The sequence below is a fragment of the Oncorhynchus masou genome, chromosome 17 (genome assembly GCF_036934945.1).
Source record: "Oncorhynchus masou masou isolate Uvic2021 chromosome 17, UVic_Omas_1.1, whole genome shotgun sequence".
NCBI lineage: Eukaryota > Metazoa > Chordata > Actinopteri > Salmoniformes > Salmonidae > Oncorhynchus > Oncorhynchus masou.
The window spans coordinates 42,960,334-42,980,847 of record NC_088228.1 but is presented as its reverse complement, the minus strand read 5'-3'; the positions used below and the strand labels follow the sequence as shown (position 1 = coordinate 42,980,847).

Sequence of the window (20,514 nt, the reverse complement as noted above, 5' to 3'; positions counted from 1 at the left end):
AGTCTTATTAGATCAGAGGTCTTAGAGGAAAGGAGACAAGGAAAGGGAACTGTTTCAGACTATTTGGGACATGATGTAAAGTGCAATTCCTGTGTTTTTCTCATGGTACCTGTAGTATATTGTCTTCAGATTGTGTTGCAAGTGTGATGGAGATGGTCAGTGTAAGACATTTATAACAACAATATTACCTAAAAACCTGCAACTCCCTGCTCCAGCCATCTTCAAATGATGAATTCTGTTAACCATTGAATTCCCCAGAACCATCCTTAGTCTCGGACCCCTCCACGTTGACGGCCACAAGCCACCGGTCTCCATGGTAACATGAGCCTTTAGTCCCGTGAGAGTGGTGTCAGCTAGCCAACATGGCACATAGCGTTCTGCCATATGGTGCCACCCCATACGTCCTGACTGAGCTGGGCCTGAAGAGAGGGGAGTGTTAATGGAGAGACCAGCCTGCACCAGTATACACGCCACAGCTGAGGCAGAGAGATCTGAGAGCACATGATGCCCACTATAAGGTGCATGTAGCATGCTTGATGGTTTTACTATTGCTCAGACGTTATCACAAGGGTGTGTGCAATGAGTACAGCAAGTATGTTGTGCAAGAAAGTATAACTGAAACATCGTTGAAGTTAATATTATACAAACAAATCTGATTGGACGGAAAAAAAATAAGTATATGACATCTTGTAGACATACGTAAACACACAATTACATTTTTTGTATTTCTAAAGTAAGACAAAACATGTATTGTACTGCCCTTTCCCAATGAGCTACTTTGTGACTCTTGATTATAAGCCCTCTGCTGCCCCTGTGTGGTAGCAAGTGAAAGTACATTTTACAGTCCAACCAGTCACTTTCCATGGCAGGAAGGAATAATCCAACTCACTACAGTTGATAAAATAGTTGTATTTATTTCAAGTTCAATAAAGTAAGATTACAAATACAATATATGTCTTAAGCAATAGAATACTATTTATTTTGCATAAATCTTTTTTGATATATAATATATATTACATTATTCTTATCAAAAATAGTCTGTATGCTTTTGAAGAAAGCTACACGTTTGTGAAATGTTGGTGGCGGAAACATAATCAGAATTATCTGGTTCTTGGCTCTAATTCAATGGGCCGATATGATACATACAAAATGGCAGCATGTTGACACAGGGTTGGAGTCTATTCTGGAGAAATTTAAGTTCATCAAAATTCCAATTAAATCATTTTTTAAATCCTAATTGAGATGGCATTTTTTTTAATTCTTGAATTAGAATTTCAATTCACTCACTAATTTTACTAATGGTTGGACCCCAAACCTGATGTGACAGAAATCAAACAAGCAATGAAGGCATTTTCAAACAATCATCAGCTAAGGCAAGTGAAGTGAAAGAGCGTCTGAATAAGGTCAAACAGGATGACATTATGGATCAGTTATATTACGACATTTTGATTGAACGTGTTCTTGGAACTGAATCACTAACAGTGTTGACTACCTGTAGATGCATATATAAATGAAACTTACATATAGACCTGCTTTATACCTTAGGCCTTGGCATACAAAAGGTAGCACACAGTTAGTGACTGGGTATGTCATGTGATTATCATCTTTACATTAAAACAAGGAAACGTTATAACTTTTGGCATTCTTAATTTAACATAAAACAAATCCTTCTAGCTAAAATGTACAGTGGGGCAAAAAAGTATTTAGTCAGCCACCAATTGTGCAAGTTCTCCCACTTAAAAAGATGAGAGGCCTGTAATACCAGCAACAGTGTGTGAAAACCTTGTGAAGACCTACAGAAAACATTTGACCTCTGTCATTGCCAACAAAGGGTATATAACAAAGTATTGAGATAAACGTTTGTTATTGACCAAATACTTATATTCCACCATAATTTGCAAATAAATTAATTAAAAATCCTACAATGTGATTTTCTGGATTTTTCTTCTCATTTTGTCTGTCATAGTTGAAGTGTACCTATGATGAAAATTACAGGCCTCTTTTTAAGTGGGAGAACTTGCACAATTGGTGGCTGACTAAATACTTTTTTGCCCCACTGTATGTTGAGGCTACATTCTCTCTATGACAGCTCTGGAGATAAAACCAAACGCAGTGAAGCACACTGACGAGCATGTAACCATGGTGATAGACGATGGCAGGTAAATTGTACAGTACATAAGAGTGGGTGTATGGGTGATTAGTCACCTAATTAGATGCCACTCACACAGTCAGGTCTTTTTCTTTTAGTATGCTTTCCCAATAGTCTCCACAGAGTAGGGCTTCCCTCATCAGCCACAAACACACATCTATCCCAATAGTCTCCACAGAGTAGGGCTTCCTTCATCAGCCACAAACACACATCTTTCCCAATAGTCTCCACAGAGTAGGGCTTCCTTCATCAGCCACAAACACGCATCTTTCCCAATAGTCTCCACAGAGTAGGGCTTCCTTCATCAGCCACAAACACACATCTTTCCCAATAGTCTCCACAGAGTAGGGCTTCCTTCATCAGCCACAAACACACATCTTTCCCAATAGTCTCCACAGAGTAGGGCTTCCTTCATCAGCCACAAACACACATCTTTCCCAATAGTCTCCACAGAGTAGGGCTTCCCTCATCAGCCACAAACACACATCTTTCCCAATAGTCTCCACAGAGTAGGGCTTCCCTCATCAGCCACAAACACACATCTATCCCAATAGTCTCCACAGAGTAGGGCTTCCTTCATCAGCCACAAACACACATCTTTCCCAATAGTCTCCACAGAGTAGGGCTTCCTTCATCAGCCACAAACACACATCTTTCCCAATAGTCTCCACAGAGTAGGGCTTCCTTCATCAGCCACAAACACACATCTTTCCCAATAGTCTCCACAGAGTAGGGCTTCCTTCATCAGCCACAAACACACATCTATCCCAATAGTCTCCACAGAGTAGGGCTTCCTTCATCAGCCACAAACACACATCTTTCCCAATAGTCTCCACAGAGTAGGGCTTCCTTCATCAGCCACAAACACACATCTTTCCCAATAGTCTCCACAGAGTAGGGCTTCCTTCATCAGCCACAAACACACATCTTTCCCAATAGTCTCCACAGAGTAGGGCTTCCTTCATCAGCCACAAACACACATCTTTCCCAATAGTCTCCACAGAGTAGGGCTTCCTTCATCAGCCACAAACACACATCTTTCCCAATAGTCTCCACAGAGTAGGGCTTCCTTCATCAGCCACAAACACACATCTTTCCCAATAGTCTCCACAGAGTAGGGCTTCCTTCATCAGCCACAAACACACATCTTTCCCAATAGTCTCCACAGAGTAGGGCTTCCTTCATCAGCCACAAACACACATCTTTCCCAATAGTCTCCACAGAGTAGGGCTTCCTTCATCAGCCACAAACACACATCTTTCCCAATAGTCTCCACAGAGTAGGGCTTCCTTCATCAGCCACAAACACACATCTATCCCAATAGTCTCCACAGAGTAGGGCTTCCTTCATCAGCCACAAACACACATCTTTCCCAATAGTCTCCACAGAGTAGGGCTTCCTTCATCAGCCACAAACACACATCTTTCCCAATAGTCTCCACAGAGTAGGGCTTCCTTCATCAGCCACAAACACACATCTTTCCCAATAGTCTCCACAGAGTAGGGCTTCCTTCATCAGCCACAAACACACATCTTTCCCAATAGTCTCCACAGAGTAGGGCTTCCTTCATCAGCCACAAACACACATCTTTCCCAATAGTCTCCACAGAGTAGGGCTTCCTTCATCAGCCACAAACACACATCTTTCCCAATAGTCTCCACAGAGTAGGGCTTCCTTCATCAGCCACAAACACACATCTTTCCCAATAGTCTCCACAGAGTAGGGCTTCCTTCATCAGCCACAAACACACATCTTTCCCAATAGTCTCCACAGAGTAGGGCTTCCCTCATCAGCCACAAACACACATCTTTCCCAATAGTCTCCACAGAGTAGGGCTTCCCTCATCAGCCACAAACACACATCTTTCCCAATAGTCTCCACAGAGTAGGGCTTCCCTCATCAGCCACAAACACACATCTTGCTCGGTTACCTATAGAGCACCCACCGTCAAACTGACTACTCACACACATCATTCTCCAACATAAACCCAGACCTGTGTGTGGAACCAGGAGACGCTGAGGTCATACTGAACCTTTGAACTGTGAACCACAGTCACCATTTCCACGACCGCTACTCCCCAGCCCAACAGGCCCAACCATGGCTGAAATTCAAACAATCAAAAACATGACAGGAATGGTTCTTTAAATCCATATATGGAAGCACCGTCAGTGTTCCCCTAGGATTTTTTTCAGCAGTGGTGGCAGTGGGTGGGAAGGGAGGGAGGATTGGTGCAATGACATGCTAGCTGTTCCCATATAATTAGACACACTACTTTGTGCATGACAAGTCATTTTTCCAACAATTGTTTACAGACAGATAATTTCACTTATAATTCACAGTATCATAATTCCAGTGGGTCAGAAGTTTACATTCACTAAGTTGACAGTGCCTTTAAACAGCTTTGAAAATTCCAGAAAATTATGTCATGGCTTTAGAAGCTTCTGATAGGCTAATTGACATCATTTGAGTTAATTGGAAGTGTACCTGTGGATGTATTTCAAGGCCTGCCTTCAAACTCAGTGCCTCTTTGCTTGACATCATGGGAAAGTCAAAAGAAATCAGCCAAGACCTCAGAAAATTTTTTGTAGACCTCCACAAGTCTGGTTCATCCTTGTGAGCAATTTCCAAACGCCTGAAGGTACCGCGTTCACCTGTACAAACAATAGTACGCAAGTATAATCACCATGGGACAATGCAGCTGTCATACCGCTCAGGAAGGAGACGTGTTCTGTCTCATAGAGATGAACGTACTTTGGTGCGAAAAGTGCAAATCAATCCCAGAACAACAGCAAAGGACCTTGTGAAGATGCTGGAGGAAACAGGTACAAAAGTATCTATATCCACAGTAAAACAAGTCCTATATCGACAAAACCTGAAAGGCCACTCAGCAAGGAAGAAGCCACTTCTCCAAAACCACCATAAAAAAGCCAGACTACGTTATGCAACTGCACATGGGGACAAAGATCTTACTTCTTGGAGAGATGTCCTCTGTTCTGATGAAACAAAAATAGAACTGTTTGGCCATAATGACCATCGTTATGTTTGGAGGAAAAAGGGGGAGGCTTGCAAGCCAAAGAACACCATCCAAACTATGAAGCACGGGGGTGGCAGCAACATGTTGTGGGGGTGCTTTGCTGCAGGATGGACTGGTGCACTTCACAAATTAGATGGCATCATGAGGGAGGAATTTTGTGTGGCTATATTGAAGCAACATCTCAAGACATTAGTCAGGAAGTTAAAGCTTGGTCGCAAATGGGGCTTCCAATGGACAATGACCCCAAACATACTTCCAAAAATGTAGCAAAATGGCCAAAGTCAAGATATTGGAGTGGCCATCACAAAACCCTGACCTCAATCCTATAGAACATTTGTGGGCAGAACTGAAAAAGCATGTGCGAGCAAGGAGGCCTATAAACCTGACTCAGTTACACCAGCTCTGTCAAGAGGAATGGGACAAAAATTCAGTGTATGTAAACTTCTGACCCACTGGGAATGTGCTGAAATAAATCATTCACTCTACTATTATTCTGACATTTCACATTCTTAAAATAAAGTGGTGATCCTAACTGACCTAAGACAGGGAATTTTTACCAGGATTAAATGTCAGGAATTGTGAAAAATTGAGTTTAAATATATTTGGCTAAGGTGTATGTAAACTTCCGACTTCAACTGTACCTAGAATATATATAGTATGTGGACACATGCTCGTCAAACATCTCATTCTAAAATGATGGGCAATAATATGGAGTTGGTCCCCCCTTCGCTGCTATAACAGCTTACACTCTTATGGGAAGGCTTTCCACTAGATGTTGGAACATTGCTGTAGGGACTTGCTTCCATTCAGCCACAAGAGCATTAGTGAGGTCGGGCACTGATGTTGGGCGATTAGGCCTGGCTCGCAGTCAGCGTTCCAATTCATCACAAAGTGTTTCGATGGGGTTGAGGTCAGGGCTCTGTGCAGGCCAGTCAAGTTCTTCCACACCAATCTCGGCAAACCATTTCTGTATGGACCTCGCTTTGTGCACGGAGGCATTGGCATGCTAAACAGGAAAGGACCTTACCCAAACTGTTGCCCCAAAGTTGGAAGGACAGAATCGTGTAGAATGTCATTGAATGCTGCAACGTTAAGATTTCCCTTTACTGGAACTAAGGAGCCTGAACCATGAACAACAGCCACAGATCATTATTCCTCCTCCACAATCTTTCCATTTGGCACTATGCATTGGGGCAGGTAGCGGCCTCCTAGCACCGCAAAACACAGATTCGTCCGTCGGACCGCCAGAGGGTGAAGTGTGATTCATCACTCCAGAGAACGCGTTTCCACTGTTCCAGAGTCCAATGGCAGGAAGCTTTACACCACTCCACCCGACACACGGCATTGTGCATGGTGACCTTAAGCTTGTGTGTGGCTGCTCGGCCATGGAAACCCATCTCATAAAGCTCCCGACAGTTCTTGTGCTGACGTTGCTTCCAGAGGCAGTTTGGAACTCGCTAGTGAAAATTGTAACCGAGGACAGATGATATCTACGTGCTTCTGTACTCGACAGTCCAGCTCTAACAGTTGACTGGGGCAGCTCTAACAGTTGACTGGGGCAGCTCTAACAGTTGACCGGGGAAGCTCTAACAGTTGACCGGGGCAGCTCTAACAGTTGACCGGGGTAGCTCTAACAGTTGACCGGGGCAGCTCTAACAGTTGACCGGGGCAGCTCTAACAGTTGACCGGGGCAGCTCTAACAGTTGACCGGGGTAGCTCTAACAGTTGACCGGGGTAGCTCTAACAGTTGACCGGGGAAGCTCTAGCAGGGCAGAAATGAGACAACCTGGTGACATCCTATGACAGTGCCAAGTTGAAAGTCACTGAGCTCTTCAGTAAGGCCATTTTACTGTGCTAATGTCTGTCTATAGAGATGACATGGCTGTGTGCTTGTCAGCAACAGGTGTAGCTGAAATTGCCAAATCCACGAATGTCTATATAGAGAGAAACAATTGAGTTGTTAAATTAATATAGAAGAAACACTGGCTATGATCTGACAAACATCTTTCACTACTGTTTCACTTCTTTCACTTCTCAAATTCTCATGTGGATGTTTTGATACATTTAACAGACCAAGGCTCTCGCTGTTCTCTTTCTATATTTAAGTCTCCCGTGTGCATTCTGTGGTACATGGGCATAGATTCTGGTCCTGTTTTGGGGACTCAGATGTGGATAGTGTGGGACCTGGTCCCGTTTTGGCCCCTCAGTTTAAAAGGTGGTTGTTGAGGGACCAGGGCTTGGGACTCAGATGTGGATGTCATGGTAGTGGCCCTTGGAAGAGTCCATGTCGACCCGGCGGGCCTCAGCGAAGGCCAGGAAGGTGACCAGGCCCACCAGGTTCACCACAGTGATGAGGGTGAAGACAGACGCCCACGACCCTGTAGCCTCAATCAGATACCCTGAGAAATACACCATCAGCACACCTGGAGAAACACGATCAGATACGCAGAGGAATACGGCATTAGGAAACAGTACATGTACGCACAAACTGAGCAGGTTCAGACTACAGCTGAACTACTACTACTATCATATCAACAAGTGCCAGTTCAGCCTCCTATTCCCAGTTGTGTGGGGTATAAATAAACGGTTTCAAATGCCCCTTCCCCCTACGGTGCCCAAACTGTCATCTTCTACTCCCTCAATGATTTATCTGACACAAACTCTATTATCACGCCAGTATGAAATATGCATGGAGCATTGGAGCCAATGAGCCTGACAAGAGACACAACCCAAAGTCCTGCCTTTCGAACCATCAGATGAATTATTCATCACCACCTCATGAAAGGACAACACAACTGATCCTGGAACTGTCGGTGAACGATTCAGCACAGATGTTTCCGCTTCGGCTTGTCCCTCAATGAACATGCTCACCTGAGAATGCTCCACAGGTATTCATAACACCTGCAATGAAAAATAGATACATGATTCATTTGTAATATTTGACGGGACTGTAATATTCATCAATCAAATCTGCTGAGAGGTGGATAAATGAGGCACAGGTGTAACATACCAAACAGAGTCCCAGCACATGACGGAGCCAGGTCCTGAACATTCACAGACACACCGCTGGAGTACAGACACAAGACACGTTACTGTCTGCTGCCCCAGTAGACAAGGGGTTACAGACTCCCTATATTTACTGCCCCAGTAGACAAGGTGTTACAGACTCCCTTATTTACTGCCCCAGTAGACAAGGTGTTACAGACTCCCTATATTTACTGCCCCAGTAGACAAGGTGTATATTTACAGACAAGGTGTAATACAGACTCCCTATATTTACTGCCCCAGTAGACAAGGTGTTACAGACTCCCTATATTTACTGCCCCAGTAGACAAGGTGTACAGACTACATATTTACTGCCCCTATATTTACTGCCCCAGTAGACAAGGTGTAATACAGACTCCCTATATTTACTGCCCCAGTAGACAAGGTGTTACAGACTCCCTATATTTACTGCCCCAGTAGACAAGGTGTTACAGACTCCCTATATTTACTGCCCCAGTAGACAAGGTGTAATACAGACTCCCTATATTTACAGACTCCCTATATTTACTGCCCCAGTAGACAAGGTGTAATACAGACTCCCTATATTTACTGCCCCAGTAGACAAGGTGTTACAGACTCCCTATATTTACTGCCCCAGTAGACTACAGACTCCCTATATTTACTGCCCCAGTAGACAAGGTGTTACAGACTCCCTATATTTACTGCCCCAGTAGACAAGGTGTTACAGACTCCCTATATTTACTGCCCCAGTAGACAAGGTGTTACAGACTCCCTATATTTACTGCCCCAGTAGACAAGGTGTAATACAGACTCCCTATATTTACTGCCCCAGTAGACAAGGTGTAATACAGACTCCCTATATTTACTGCCCCAGTAGACAAGGTGTAATACAGACTCCCTATATTTACTGCCCCAGTAGACAAGGTGTAATACAGACTCCCTATATTTACTGCCCCAGTAGACAAGGTGTAATACAGACTCCCTATATTTACTGCCCCAGTAGACAAGGTGTAATACAGACTCCCTATATTTACTGCCCCAGTAGACAAGGTGTAATACAGACTCCCTATATTTACTGCCCCAGTAGACAAGGTGTAATACAGACTCCCTATATTTACTGCAGTAGACAGTAGACAAGGTGTAATACAGACTCCCTATATTTACTGCCCCAGTAGACAAGGTGTACAGACTATATTTAGCCCCAGTAGACAAGGTGATAAACAGACTCCCTATATTTACTGCCCCAGTAGACAAGGTGATTAACAGACTCCCTATATTTACTGCCCCAGTAGACAAGGTGTTACAGACTCCCTATATTTACTGCCCCAGTAGACAAGGTGTTACAGACTCCCTATATTTACTGCCCCAGTAGACAAGGTGTTACAGACTCCCTATATTTACTGCCCCAGTAGACAAGTGTAGACAAGGTGTTACAGACTCCCTATATTTACTGCCCCAGTAGACTACAGACTCCCTATATTTACTGCCCCAGTAGACAAGGTGTAATACAGACTCCCTATATTTACTGCCCCAGTAGACAAGGTGTAGACAAGGTGTTACAGACTCCCTATATTTACTGCCCCAGTAGACAAGGTGTTACAGACTCCCTATATTTACTGCCCCAGTAGACAAGGTGTAATACAGACTCCCTATATTTACTGCCCCAGTAGACAAGGTGTAATACAGACTCCCTATATTTACTGCCCCAGTAGACAAGGTGTACAGACTCCCTATATTTACAGTAGACTCCCTATATTTACTGCCCCAGTAGACAAGGTGACTCCCTATATTTACAGACTTACAGACTATATTTACTGCCCCAGTAGACAAGGTGTTACAGGTGTTAATTTACAGACTCCCTATATTTACTGCCCCAGTAGACAAGGTGTTACAGACTCCCTATATTTACTGCCCCAGTAGACAAGGTGTTACAGACTCCCTATATTTACTGCCCCAGTAGACAAGGTGTTACAGACTCCCTATATTTACTGCCCCAGTAGACAAGGTGTACAGACTCCCTATATTTACTGCCCCAGTAGACTCCCTATATTTACTGCCCCAGTAGACAAGGTGTACAGACTCCCTATATTTACAGTAGACTACAGACTCCCTATATTTACTGCCCCAGTAGACAAGGTGTTACAGACTCCCTATATTTACTGCCCAGTAGACAAGTACAGACATTTAGGTGACAATACAGACTCCCTATATTTACTGCCCCAGTAGACAAGGTGTTACAGACTCCCTATATTTACTGCCCCAGTAGACAAGGTAGACAAGGTAGTAGACAAGGTCTAATACAGACTCCCTATATTTACTGCCCCAGTAGACAAGGTGTTACAGACTCCCTATATTTACTGCCCCAGTAGACAAGGTGTTATACAGACTCCCTATATTTAAAGCCACAGTAGACAAGGTGTAATACAGACTCCCTATATTTACTGCCCCAGTAGACAAGGTGTAATACAGACTCCCTATATTTACTGCCCCAGTAGACAAGGTGTTACAGACTCCCTATATTTACTGCCCCAGTAGACAAGGTGTTACAGACTCCCTATATTTACTGCCCCAGTAGACAAGGTGTTACAGACTCCCTATATTTACTGCCCCAGTAGACAAGGTACAGACTCCCTATATTTACAGACTACAGACCCTATATTTACTGCCCCAGTAGACAAGGTGTTACAGACTCCCTATATTTACTGCCCCAGTAGACAAGGTGTTACAGACTCCCTATATTTACTGCCCCAGTAGACAAGGTGTAGACAAGGTGTTACAGACTCCCTATATTTACTGCCCCAGTAGACAAGGTGTTACAGACTCCCTATATTTACTGCCCCAGTACAGACTCCCTATATTTACTGCCCCAGTAGACAAGGTGTTACAGACTCCCTATATTTACTGCCCCAGTAGACAAGGTGTACAGACTCCCTATATTTACTGCCCCAGTAGACAAGGTGTAACTCCCTTATTTAAGACAGCAGACTCCCTATATTTACTGCCCCAGTAGACAAGGTGTTACAGACTCCCTATATTTACTGCCCCAGTAGACAAGGTGTTACAGACTCCCTATATTTACTGCCCCAGTAGACAAGGTGTAATACAGACTCCCTATATTTACTGCCCCAGTAGACAAGGTGTTACAGACTCCCTATATTTACTGCCCCAGTAGACAAGGTGTTACAGACTCCCTATATTTACTGCCCCAGTAGACAAGGTGTTACAGACTCCCTATATTTACTGCCCCAGTAGACAAGTTACAGTGTTACAGACTCCCTATATTTACTGCCCCAGTAGACAAGGTGTTACAGACTCCCTATATTTACTGCCCCAGTAGACAAGGTGTAATACAGACTCCCTATATTTACTGCCCCAGTAGACAAGGTGTTACAGACTCCCTATATTTACTGCCCCAGTAGACAAGGTGTTACAGACTCCCTATATTTACTGCCCCAGTAGACAAGGTGTTACAGACTCCCTATATTTACTGCCCCAGTAGACAAGGTGTTACAGACTCCCTATATTTACTGCCCCAGTAGACAAGGTGTAGACAATACAGACTCCCTATATTTACTGCCCCAGTAGACAAGGTGTTACAGACTCCCTATATTTACTGCCCCAGTAGACAAGGTGACTCCCTATATTTACTGCCCCATTAGACAATGAGTTACAGACTCCCTATATTTACTGCCCCAGTAGACAAGGTGTTACAGACTCCCTATATTTACTGCCCCAGTAGACAAGGTGTAATACAGACTCCCTATATTTACTGCCCCAGTAGACAAGGTGTTACAGACTCCCTATATTTACTGCCCCAGTAGACAAGGTGTTACAGACTCCCTATATTTACTGCCCCAGTAGACAAGGTGTTACAGACTCCCTATATTTACTGCCCCAGTAGACAAGGTGTAATACAGACTCCCTATATTTACTGCCCCAGTAGACAAGGTGTAATACAGACTCCCTATATTTACTGCCCCAGTAGACAAGGTGTTACAGACTCCCTATATTTACTGCCCCAGTAGACAAGGTGTTACAGACTCCCTATATTTACTGCCCCAGTAGACAAGGTGTTACAGACTCCCTATATTTACTGCCCCAGTAGACAAGGTGTTACAGACTCCCTATATTTACTGCCCCAGTAGACAAGGTGTAATACAGACTATATTTACTGCCCCAGTAGACAAGGTGTTACAGACTCCCTATATTTACTGCCCCTATATTTAGTAGACAAGGTGTTACAGACTCCCTATATTTACTGCCCCAGTAGACAAGGTGTTACAGACTCCCTATATTTACTGCCCCAGTAGACAAGGTGTTACAGACTCCCTATATTTACTGCCCCAGTAGACAAGGTGTTACAGACTCCCTGCCCCAGTAGACAAGGTGTTACAGACTCCCTATATTTACTGCCCCAGTAGACAAGGTGTTACAGACTCCCTATATTTACTGCCCCAGTAGACAAGGTGTTACAGTGCCCCAGTAGACAATACAGACTCCCTATATTTACTGCCCCAGTAGACAAGGTGTAATACAGACTCCCTATATTTACTGCCCCAGTAGACAAGGTGTTACAGACTCCCTATATTTACTGCCCCAGTAGACAAGGTGTTACAGACTCCCTATATTTACTGCCCCAGTAGACAAGGTGTTACAGACTCTATATTTACTGCCCCAGTAGACAAGGTGTTACAGACTCCCTATATTTACTGCCCCAGTAGACAAGGTGTTACAGACTCCCTATATTTACTGCCCCAGTAGACAAGGTGTTACAGACTCCCTATATTTACTGCCCCAGTAGACTACAGACTCCCTATATTTACTGCCCCAGTAGACAAGGTGTTACAGACTCCCTATATTTACTGCCCCAGTAGACAAGGTGTTACAGACTCCCTATATTTACTGCCCCAGTAGACAAGGTGTTACAGACTCCCTATATTTACTGCCCCATAGACAAGGTTTACAGACTATATTTACTGCCCCAGTAGACAAGGTGTTACAGACTCCCTATATTTACTGCCCCAGTAGACAAGGTGTTACAGACTCCCTATATTTACTGCCCCAGTAGACAAGGTGTAATACAGACTCCCTATATTTACTGCCCCAGTAGACAAGGTGTTACAGACTCCCTATATTTACTGCCCCAGTAGACAAGGTGTTACAGACTCCCTATATTTTACTACAGACCCCTATATTTACTGCCCCAGTAGACAAGGTGTTACAGACTCCCTATATTTACTGCCCCAGTAGACAAGGTGTTACAGACTCCCTATATTTACTGCCCCAGTAGACAAGGTGTTACAGACTCCCTATATTTACTGCCCCAGTAGACAAGGTGTACAGACTCCCTATATTTACAGACTACAGACTCCCTATATTTACTGCCCCAGTAGACAAGGTGTAGACAAGGTGTTACAGACTCCCTATATTTACTGCCCCAGTAGACAAGGTGTTACAGACTCCCTATATTTACTGCCCCAGTAGACAAGGTGTTACAGACTCCCTATATTTACTGCCCCAGTAGACAAGGTGTTACAGACTCCCTATATTTACTGCCCCCAGACTATATTTACTGCCCCAGTAGACAAGGTGTTACAGGTGCCCCAGTAGACAAGGTGTTACAGACTCCCTATATTTACTGCCCCAGTAGACAAGGTGTAATACAGACTCCCTATATTTACTGCCCCAGTAGACAAGGTGTTACAGACTCCCTATATTTACTGCCCCAGTAGACAAGGTGTAATACAGACTCCCTATATTTACTGCCCCAGTAGACAAGGTGTAATACAGACTCCCTATATTTACTGCCCCAGTAGACAAGGTGTAATACAGACTCCCTATATTTACTGCCCCAGTAGACAAGGTGTTACAGACTCCCTATATTTACTGCCCCAGTAGACAAGGTGTTACAGACTCCCTATATTTACTGCCCCAGTAGACAAGTAATACAGTGCCCCAGTAGACAAGGTGTAATACAGACTCCCTATATTTACTGCCCCAGTAGACAAGGTGTACAGACTCCCTATATTTACTGCCCCAGTAGACAAGGTGTTACAGACTCCCTATATTTACTGCCCCAGTAGACAAGGTGTTACAGACTCCCTATATTTACTGCCCCAGTAGACAAGGTGTTACAGACTCCCTATATTTACTGCCCCAGTAGACAAGGTGTTACAGACTCCCTATATTTACAGTAGACTACAGACTCCCTATATTTACTGCCCCAGTAGACAAGGTGTTACAGACTCCCTATATTTACTGCCCCAGTAGACAAGGTGTTACAGACTCCCTATATTTACTGCCCCAGTAGACAAGGTGTAATACAGACTCCCTATATTTACTGCCCCAGTAGACTACAGACCCTATATTTACTGCCCCAGTAGACAAGGTGTTACAGACTCCCTATATTTACTGCCCCAGTAGACAAGGTGTATTTACAGACTACCCTATATTTACTGCCCCAGTAGACAAGGTGTTACAGACTCCCTATATTTACTGCCCCAGTAGACAAGGTGTTACAGACTCCCTATATTTACTGCCCCAGTAGACAAGGTGTACAGACTCCCTATATTTACTGCCCCAGTAGACAAGGTGTTACAGACTCCCTATATTTACTGCCCCAGTAGACAAGGTGGTACAGACTCCCTATATTTACAGACTTACAGACTCCCTATATTTACTGCCCCAGTAGACAAGGTGTTACAGACTCCCTATATTTACTGCCCCAGTAGACAAGGTGTACAGACTCCCTATATTTACTGCCCCAGTAGACAAGGTGTTACAGACTCCCTATATTTACTGCCCCAGTAGACAAGGTGTACAGACTCCCTATATTTACTGCCCCAGTAGACAAGGTGTTACAGACTCCCTATATTTACTGCCCCAGTAGACAAGGTGTTACAGACTCCCTATATTTACTGCCCCAGTAGACAAGGTGTACAGACTCCCTATATTTACTGCCCCAGTAGACTAAACAGACCCTATATTTACTGCCCCAGTAGACAAGGTGTTACAGACTCCCTATATTTACTGCCCAGTAGACAGTAGACTCCCTATATTTACAAGGTGTTACAGACTCCCTATATTTACTGCCCCAGTAGACAAGGTGTTACAGACTCCCTATATTTACTGCCCCAGTAGACAAGGTGTTACAGACTCCCTATATTTACTGCCCCAGTGTTATACAGACTCCCTATATTTCACTGCCCCAGTAGACACTCCCTATATTTACTGCCCCAGTAGACAAGGTGTTACAGACTCCCTATATTTACTGCCCCAGTAGACCCAGTAGACAAGGTGTAATACAGACTCCCTATATTTACTGCCCCAGTTGACAAGTAGGTCCTGTGTGGCTCAGTCGGTAGAGCATGGCGCTGCAACGCCAAGCGTCGTGGGTTCGATTTACCCATATGTAAAAGTAGTGGCCCCAGCCGACTTGTAAGTCGCTTTGGACAAAAGCGTCTGCTAAATGGGATATATTATATTATTATATTCAGTAGACAAGGTGTTACAGACTCCCTATATTTACTGCCCCAGTAGACAAGGTGTAATACAGACTCCCTATATTTACTGCCCCAGTAGACAAGGTGATAAACAGACTCCCTTATTTACTTTGTCACCTGAACATATTATACCCTATAAAACTGACAGATAAGTGGAACTACATAGTCGCTGTTAAAGCGCTTGTGAGGGGGTGATTATGTTTATATGACCCATTCCACTGTTGGTTATTATCTACATCCTGCATCATTCATTCACATCCTTGTACAGCGTAGCCCTCAAGGGTCAGTACCTGTGGCTGAATATGGTCCTAGATGATAGACACTAGGCCTAGGAGCAGATTTGGGGACGAGCATATGTACCTGTGGCTGAAGGTGGTGAGGCCCATGGTGGCAGAGACAAAGGCCACAGCTGTGGGGAAGGTGGTGGTGCCACACAGCAGGAGGGTAAACACACTGGACACACCCATGGAGAAGAACTGACCAGGACACAAGGAGAGGAAAGGTGAGGAGAGGAAAGGCAAAGTTAACTAGTAATGCCAATGTGGGCATTGAATCGGAAACAAGCTACAATACCTGCATAAGCTTCCTCACAGCAGCAGTGTCAAACCCTAGAGACAGAGAGAGAAAGAGACAGAGAGAGAAAGAGACAGAGAGAGAAAGAGACAGAGAGAGAGAGAGACATGGGACAGATCAATAGTTAAAAACCTTGACACTCGTGTAAGGGTACCAACTTCGACTGATTAAAACAAAAGTTGATAATAGTTGATATCTCTGGCATTACCTCGGCTGATAAGGTGGTCAGAGAGACAGCCACTGAAGAGAGAAGAGGGGATGGCCACAAACCATGGGATAACATTAAACACCCAACCCTGCGGGGAGAACACCATAACATCACACCAAGAACGCTGATATGAGCTCAGACAAGTATGACATTAATACCCTATACGTTTGTTAAGAGATCGTGATCCAACTTGGCAAACATCTAAGTTTGGGGAACATCAGAGTTCCTTAGCGAGCAGAGTTTTATGTCTACACCGTGTCTACAGCGCCCTCTCTTGGTTTACTCAGTGGTATTACACAGGTCTGTCAGATGCAAGGGGTCTGACTAGATTTGAGCCATTTTGTATGTACACTTTCAAGTGTGTCTGTTGTCGTTGTCATTCCAACCTTGAACTCCAATGTGGTATTTCAAGTTTTGTTTTGTCTTCTGAAGGAATGGGTTGGGAGAAGAGGAGGGATGGAGGGGGCAAGTTACCTTGGCATCAGGGAAGGTGTCCTTGAAGTAAGTCGGTAGCCATGACAACATTGTGAAGAAGGTGCTCGCAGTGCAAAGGTGCGTAATAATCACAGCACTGAAGGGAGGATAATGGAGGCAGAGGCAAAGAGCGAGACAGAGAGAGACAGAGCAAACAAATATAATTAAGTTAGTGTACCACTTCTATGACTCATAGGCTACATCTTTTTAAAGCTCAAAATATTCCACAGCAGTTCCTACTTTTACTGGCTGAAATAACTTACGTATGGGTCACCACTACGGTTATATTAATGTGCAACATAAAAACAAGCAACATCAGTACGTTTACTGTACATTTAAATAGCTCTCTCTCCACTGAGTTTCGCTCATTCAAGAACTGATCAGATCACCAACCCCCACCTACACAGTCAGTGACATCTGCTTTTCTGTTCAGTGGTTCATTTTCCTATCAGTCTGTGCTGCTCACACCAACCCCCACCTACACAGTCAGTGACATCTGCTTTTCTGTTCAGTGGTTCATTTTCCTATCAGTCTGTGCTGCTCACACCAACCCCCACCTACACAGTCAGTGACATCTGCTTTTCTGTTCAGTGGTTCATTTTCCTATCAGTCTGTGCTCCTCACACCAACCCCCACCTACACAGTCAGTGACATCTGCTTTTCTGTTCAGTGGTTCATTTTCCTATCAGTCTGTGCTGCTCACACCAACCCCCACCTACACAGTCAGTGACATCTGCTTTTCTGTTCAGTGGTTCATTTTCCTATCAGTCTGTGCTGCTCACACCAACCCCCACCTACAGTCAGTGACATCTGCTTTTCTGTTCAGTGGTTCATTTTCCTATCAGTCTGTGCTGCTCACACCAACCCCCACCTACACAGTCAGTGACATCTGCTTTTCTGTTCAGTGGTTCATTTTCCTATCAGTCTGTGCTCCTCACACCAACCCCCAACCTACACAGTCAGTGACATCTGCTTTTCTGTTCAGTGGTTCATTTTCCTATCAGTCTGTGCTGCTCACACCAACCCCCACCTACACAGTCAGTGACATCTGCTTTTCTGTTCAGTGGTTCATTTTCCTATCAGTCTGTGCTGCTCACACCAACCCCCACCAACACAGTCAGTGACATCTGCTTTTCTGTTCAGTGGTTCATTTTCCTATCAGTCTGTGCTGCTCACACCAACCCCCACCTACACAGTCAGTGACATCTGCTTTTCTGTTCAGTGGTTCATTTTCCTATCAGTCTGTGCTGCTCACACCAACCCCCACCTACACAGTCAGTGACATCTGCTTTTCTGTTCAGTGGTTCATTTTCCTATCAGTCTGTGCTGCTCACACCAACCCCCACCTACACAGTCAGTGACATCTGCTTTTCTGTTCAGTGGTTCATTTTCCTATCAGTCTGTGCTGCTCACACCAACCCCCACCTACACAGTCAGTGACATCTGCTTTTCTGTTCAGTGGTTCATTTTCCTATCAGTCTGTGCTGCTCACACCAACCCCCACCTACACAGTCAGTGACATCTGCTTTTCTGTTCAGTGGTTCATTTTCCTATCAGTCTGTGCTGCTCACACCAACCCCCACCTACACAGTCAGTGACATCTGCTTTTCTGTTCAGTGGTTCATTTTCCTATCAAGGTGTGGTTTAGCCATTACAGGAAATAACACCAACCAACCAACCATTTCTGACATTGTAAACAGGGCAGATCAGTTGCACGGGCTGCCATGGGGTTCTATAAATAACAGCCAATAGAGACAGGCACAGAAGATATGAATGAAGCCTTTATGTGAGATGGAAACATCTACAGGGAAGTGAGCTGATCAGAGAGGATTGTGTTTTGGCCTTATCTCACCAGACAGCAGGTTGTTTGAAGAGACGTAGCCAGTGTCTCCTGGAGAGTTTGGACCGGGGCCCTCCACGACCCAGCGACTCCAATGTGATGATAGGTCCTGGAACCCACACACACAGAGAAAAGTCTGAGCTCAGAGGAAGTTCATGACAACAATAGGAGCAGATGGCTAGAAAACAACAATGAAGCAGCACTTGCCCAAAATAGTCTAGCTGTGAAATGAAAGTGTTCAGTTTCAGTGAGATATGCATGTGGTCATTACACCTACACTCCTTACCTTCCCCTCTGAGCAGGTATTTCCATATGCAGTATGCCCAGAGGACAGAGAGCAGACCAGACACATAGAACACACTCTCCCAACCATACAGGTCCAGCATGAGGGAACCAGCCCCCCCAATCACCAGTGTCCTGCAGGAGACAACAGCACTGGTCATACACTCAAACTGTTGGATTGTTTTTTTACTGCACTGGCAAAACAAGACCATCTGTGGAGAACTCCTGACTAGAGACAGAACATCTGTGGCCCCCTGATGAGCTGTTTATGGCCAGCCCAAAATGACATCCCCCGGCAACTCCAATGACAAACAGCTGACCCTGGCTTCCATAACAATAGTGGTGGACAACGCGTGTATATCCTGTTTACTGTATAGCATCAACTTCTTTTTGCTCTATAGTATTTCATCCCATGATCAAAGAGCACCTCGTGGATGAACTAAAAACCAAAGTGCTCCTCTCCTGTGTCTCTACATTAAACATATTATATTTAGGATAACGTTTTACAGCTTTGTCATTCCAATGTTTGTTTTTACCATCTTATTTGATTAATAATATATTTCACATGTGAAAAGGCCACAGAGGGGCAGAGATAATTACACACTCGGGTCAAGCTTTCTGTCATCCAGGACCTACACACTAGGCAGTGTCAGAGGAAGAGTCAAAGACTCCAGTCGCCCTAGTCATAGACTGGCCAACTGGACTATTTGCATTGACCCCCCCCCCCTTTTGTTTTACTAACCTGCACCCCTGTATATAGCCTCATTACTAACCTGTACCCCTGAATATAGCCTCATTACTAACCAGTACCCCTGTATATAGCCTCATTACTAACCAGTACCCCTGTATATAGCCTCATTACTAACCTGTACCCCTGTATATAGCCTCATTACTAACCTGTACCCCTGTATATAGCCTCATTACTAACCAGTACCCCCTGTATATAGCCTCATTACTAACCAGTACCCCCTGTATATAGCCTCATTACTAACCTGTACCCCTGTATATAGCCTCATTACTAACCAGTACCCCTGTATATAGCCTCATTACTAACCAGTACCCCCTGTATATAGCCTCATTACTAACCTGTACCCCTGTATATAGCCTCATTACTAACCAGTACCCCTGTATATAGCCTCATTACTAACCAGTACCCCTGTATATAGCCTAATTACTAACCTGTACCCCCCGCACATTGACTCAGTACCAGTACCCCTGTATATAGCCTCATTACTAACCTGTACCCCTGTATATAGCCTCATTACTAACCTGTACCCCTGTATATAGCCTCATTACTAACCTGTACCCCTGTATATAGCCTAATTACTAACCTGTACCCCCGCACATTGACTCAGTACCAGTACCCCTGTATATAGCCTCATTACTAAACATTTACCCCTGAATATAGCCTCATTACTAACCTGTACCCCTGTATATAGCCACATT

The 20,514-nt window shown here is 44.3% G+C and overlaps 1 protein-coding gene across 3 annotated transcripts in view; it reads right to left on the bottom strand.

The window, feature by feature from the left end:
* The window catches only part of LOC135559078 (voltage-gated purine nucleotide uniporter SLC17A9-like), a 60,386-nt gene that overhangs the window by 15,203 nt on the left and 24,669 nt on the right, over window positions 1-20,514 (bottom strand). For 2 of the 3 annotated variants that reach the window (XM_064993440.1, XM_064993441.1), the window contains 9 exons: window positions 19,073-19,203; window positions 18,799-18,895; window positions 16,947-17,043; window positions 16,473-16,560; window positions 16,265-16,299; window positions 16,052-16,167; window positions 8,194-8,249; window positions 8,055-8,084; window positions 899-7,606 (listed from right to left, as the gene is read on the bottom strand). In XM_064993440.1, coding sequence (XP_064849512.1) covers window positions 7,428-7,606; window positions 8,055-8,084; window positions 8,194-8,249; window positions 16,052-16,167; window positions 16,265-16,299; window positions 16,473-16,560; window positions 16,947-17,043; window positions 18,799-18,895; window positions 19,073-19,203 — 829 coding nt within the window. In that variant the 3' untranslated portion in view covers window positions 899-7,427. Of the gene's footprint in view, window positions 1-898; window positions 7,607-8,054; window positions 8,085-8,193; window positions 8,250-16,051; window positions 16,168-16,264; window positions 16,300-16,472; window positions 16,561-16,946; window positions 17,044-18,798; window positions 18,896-19,072; window positions 19,204-20,514 lie in introns of those variants that run through there. The other variant, XM_064993442.1, reaches the window with a different exon arrangement.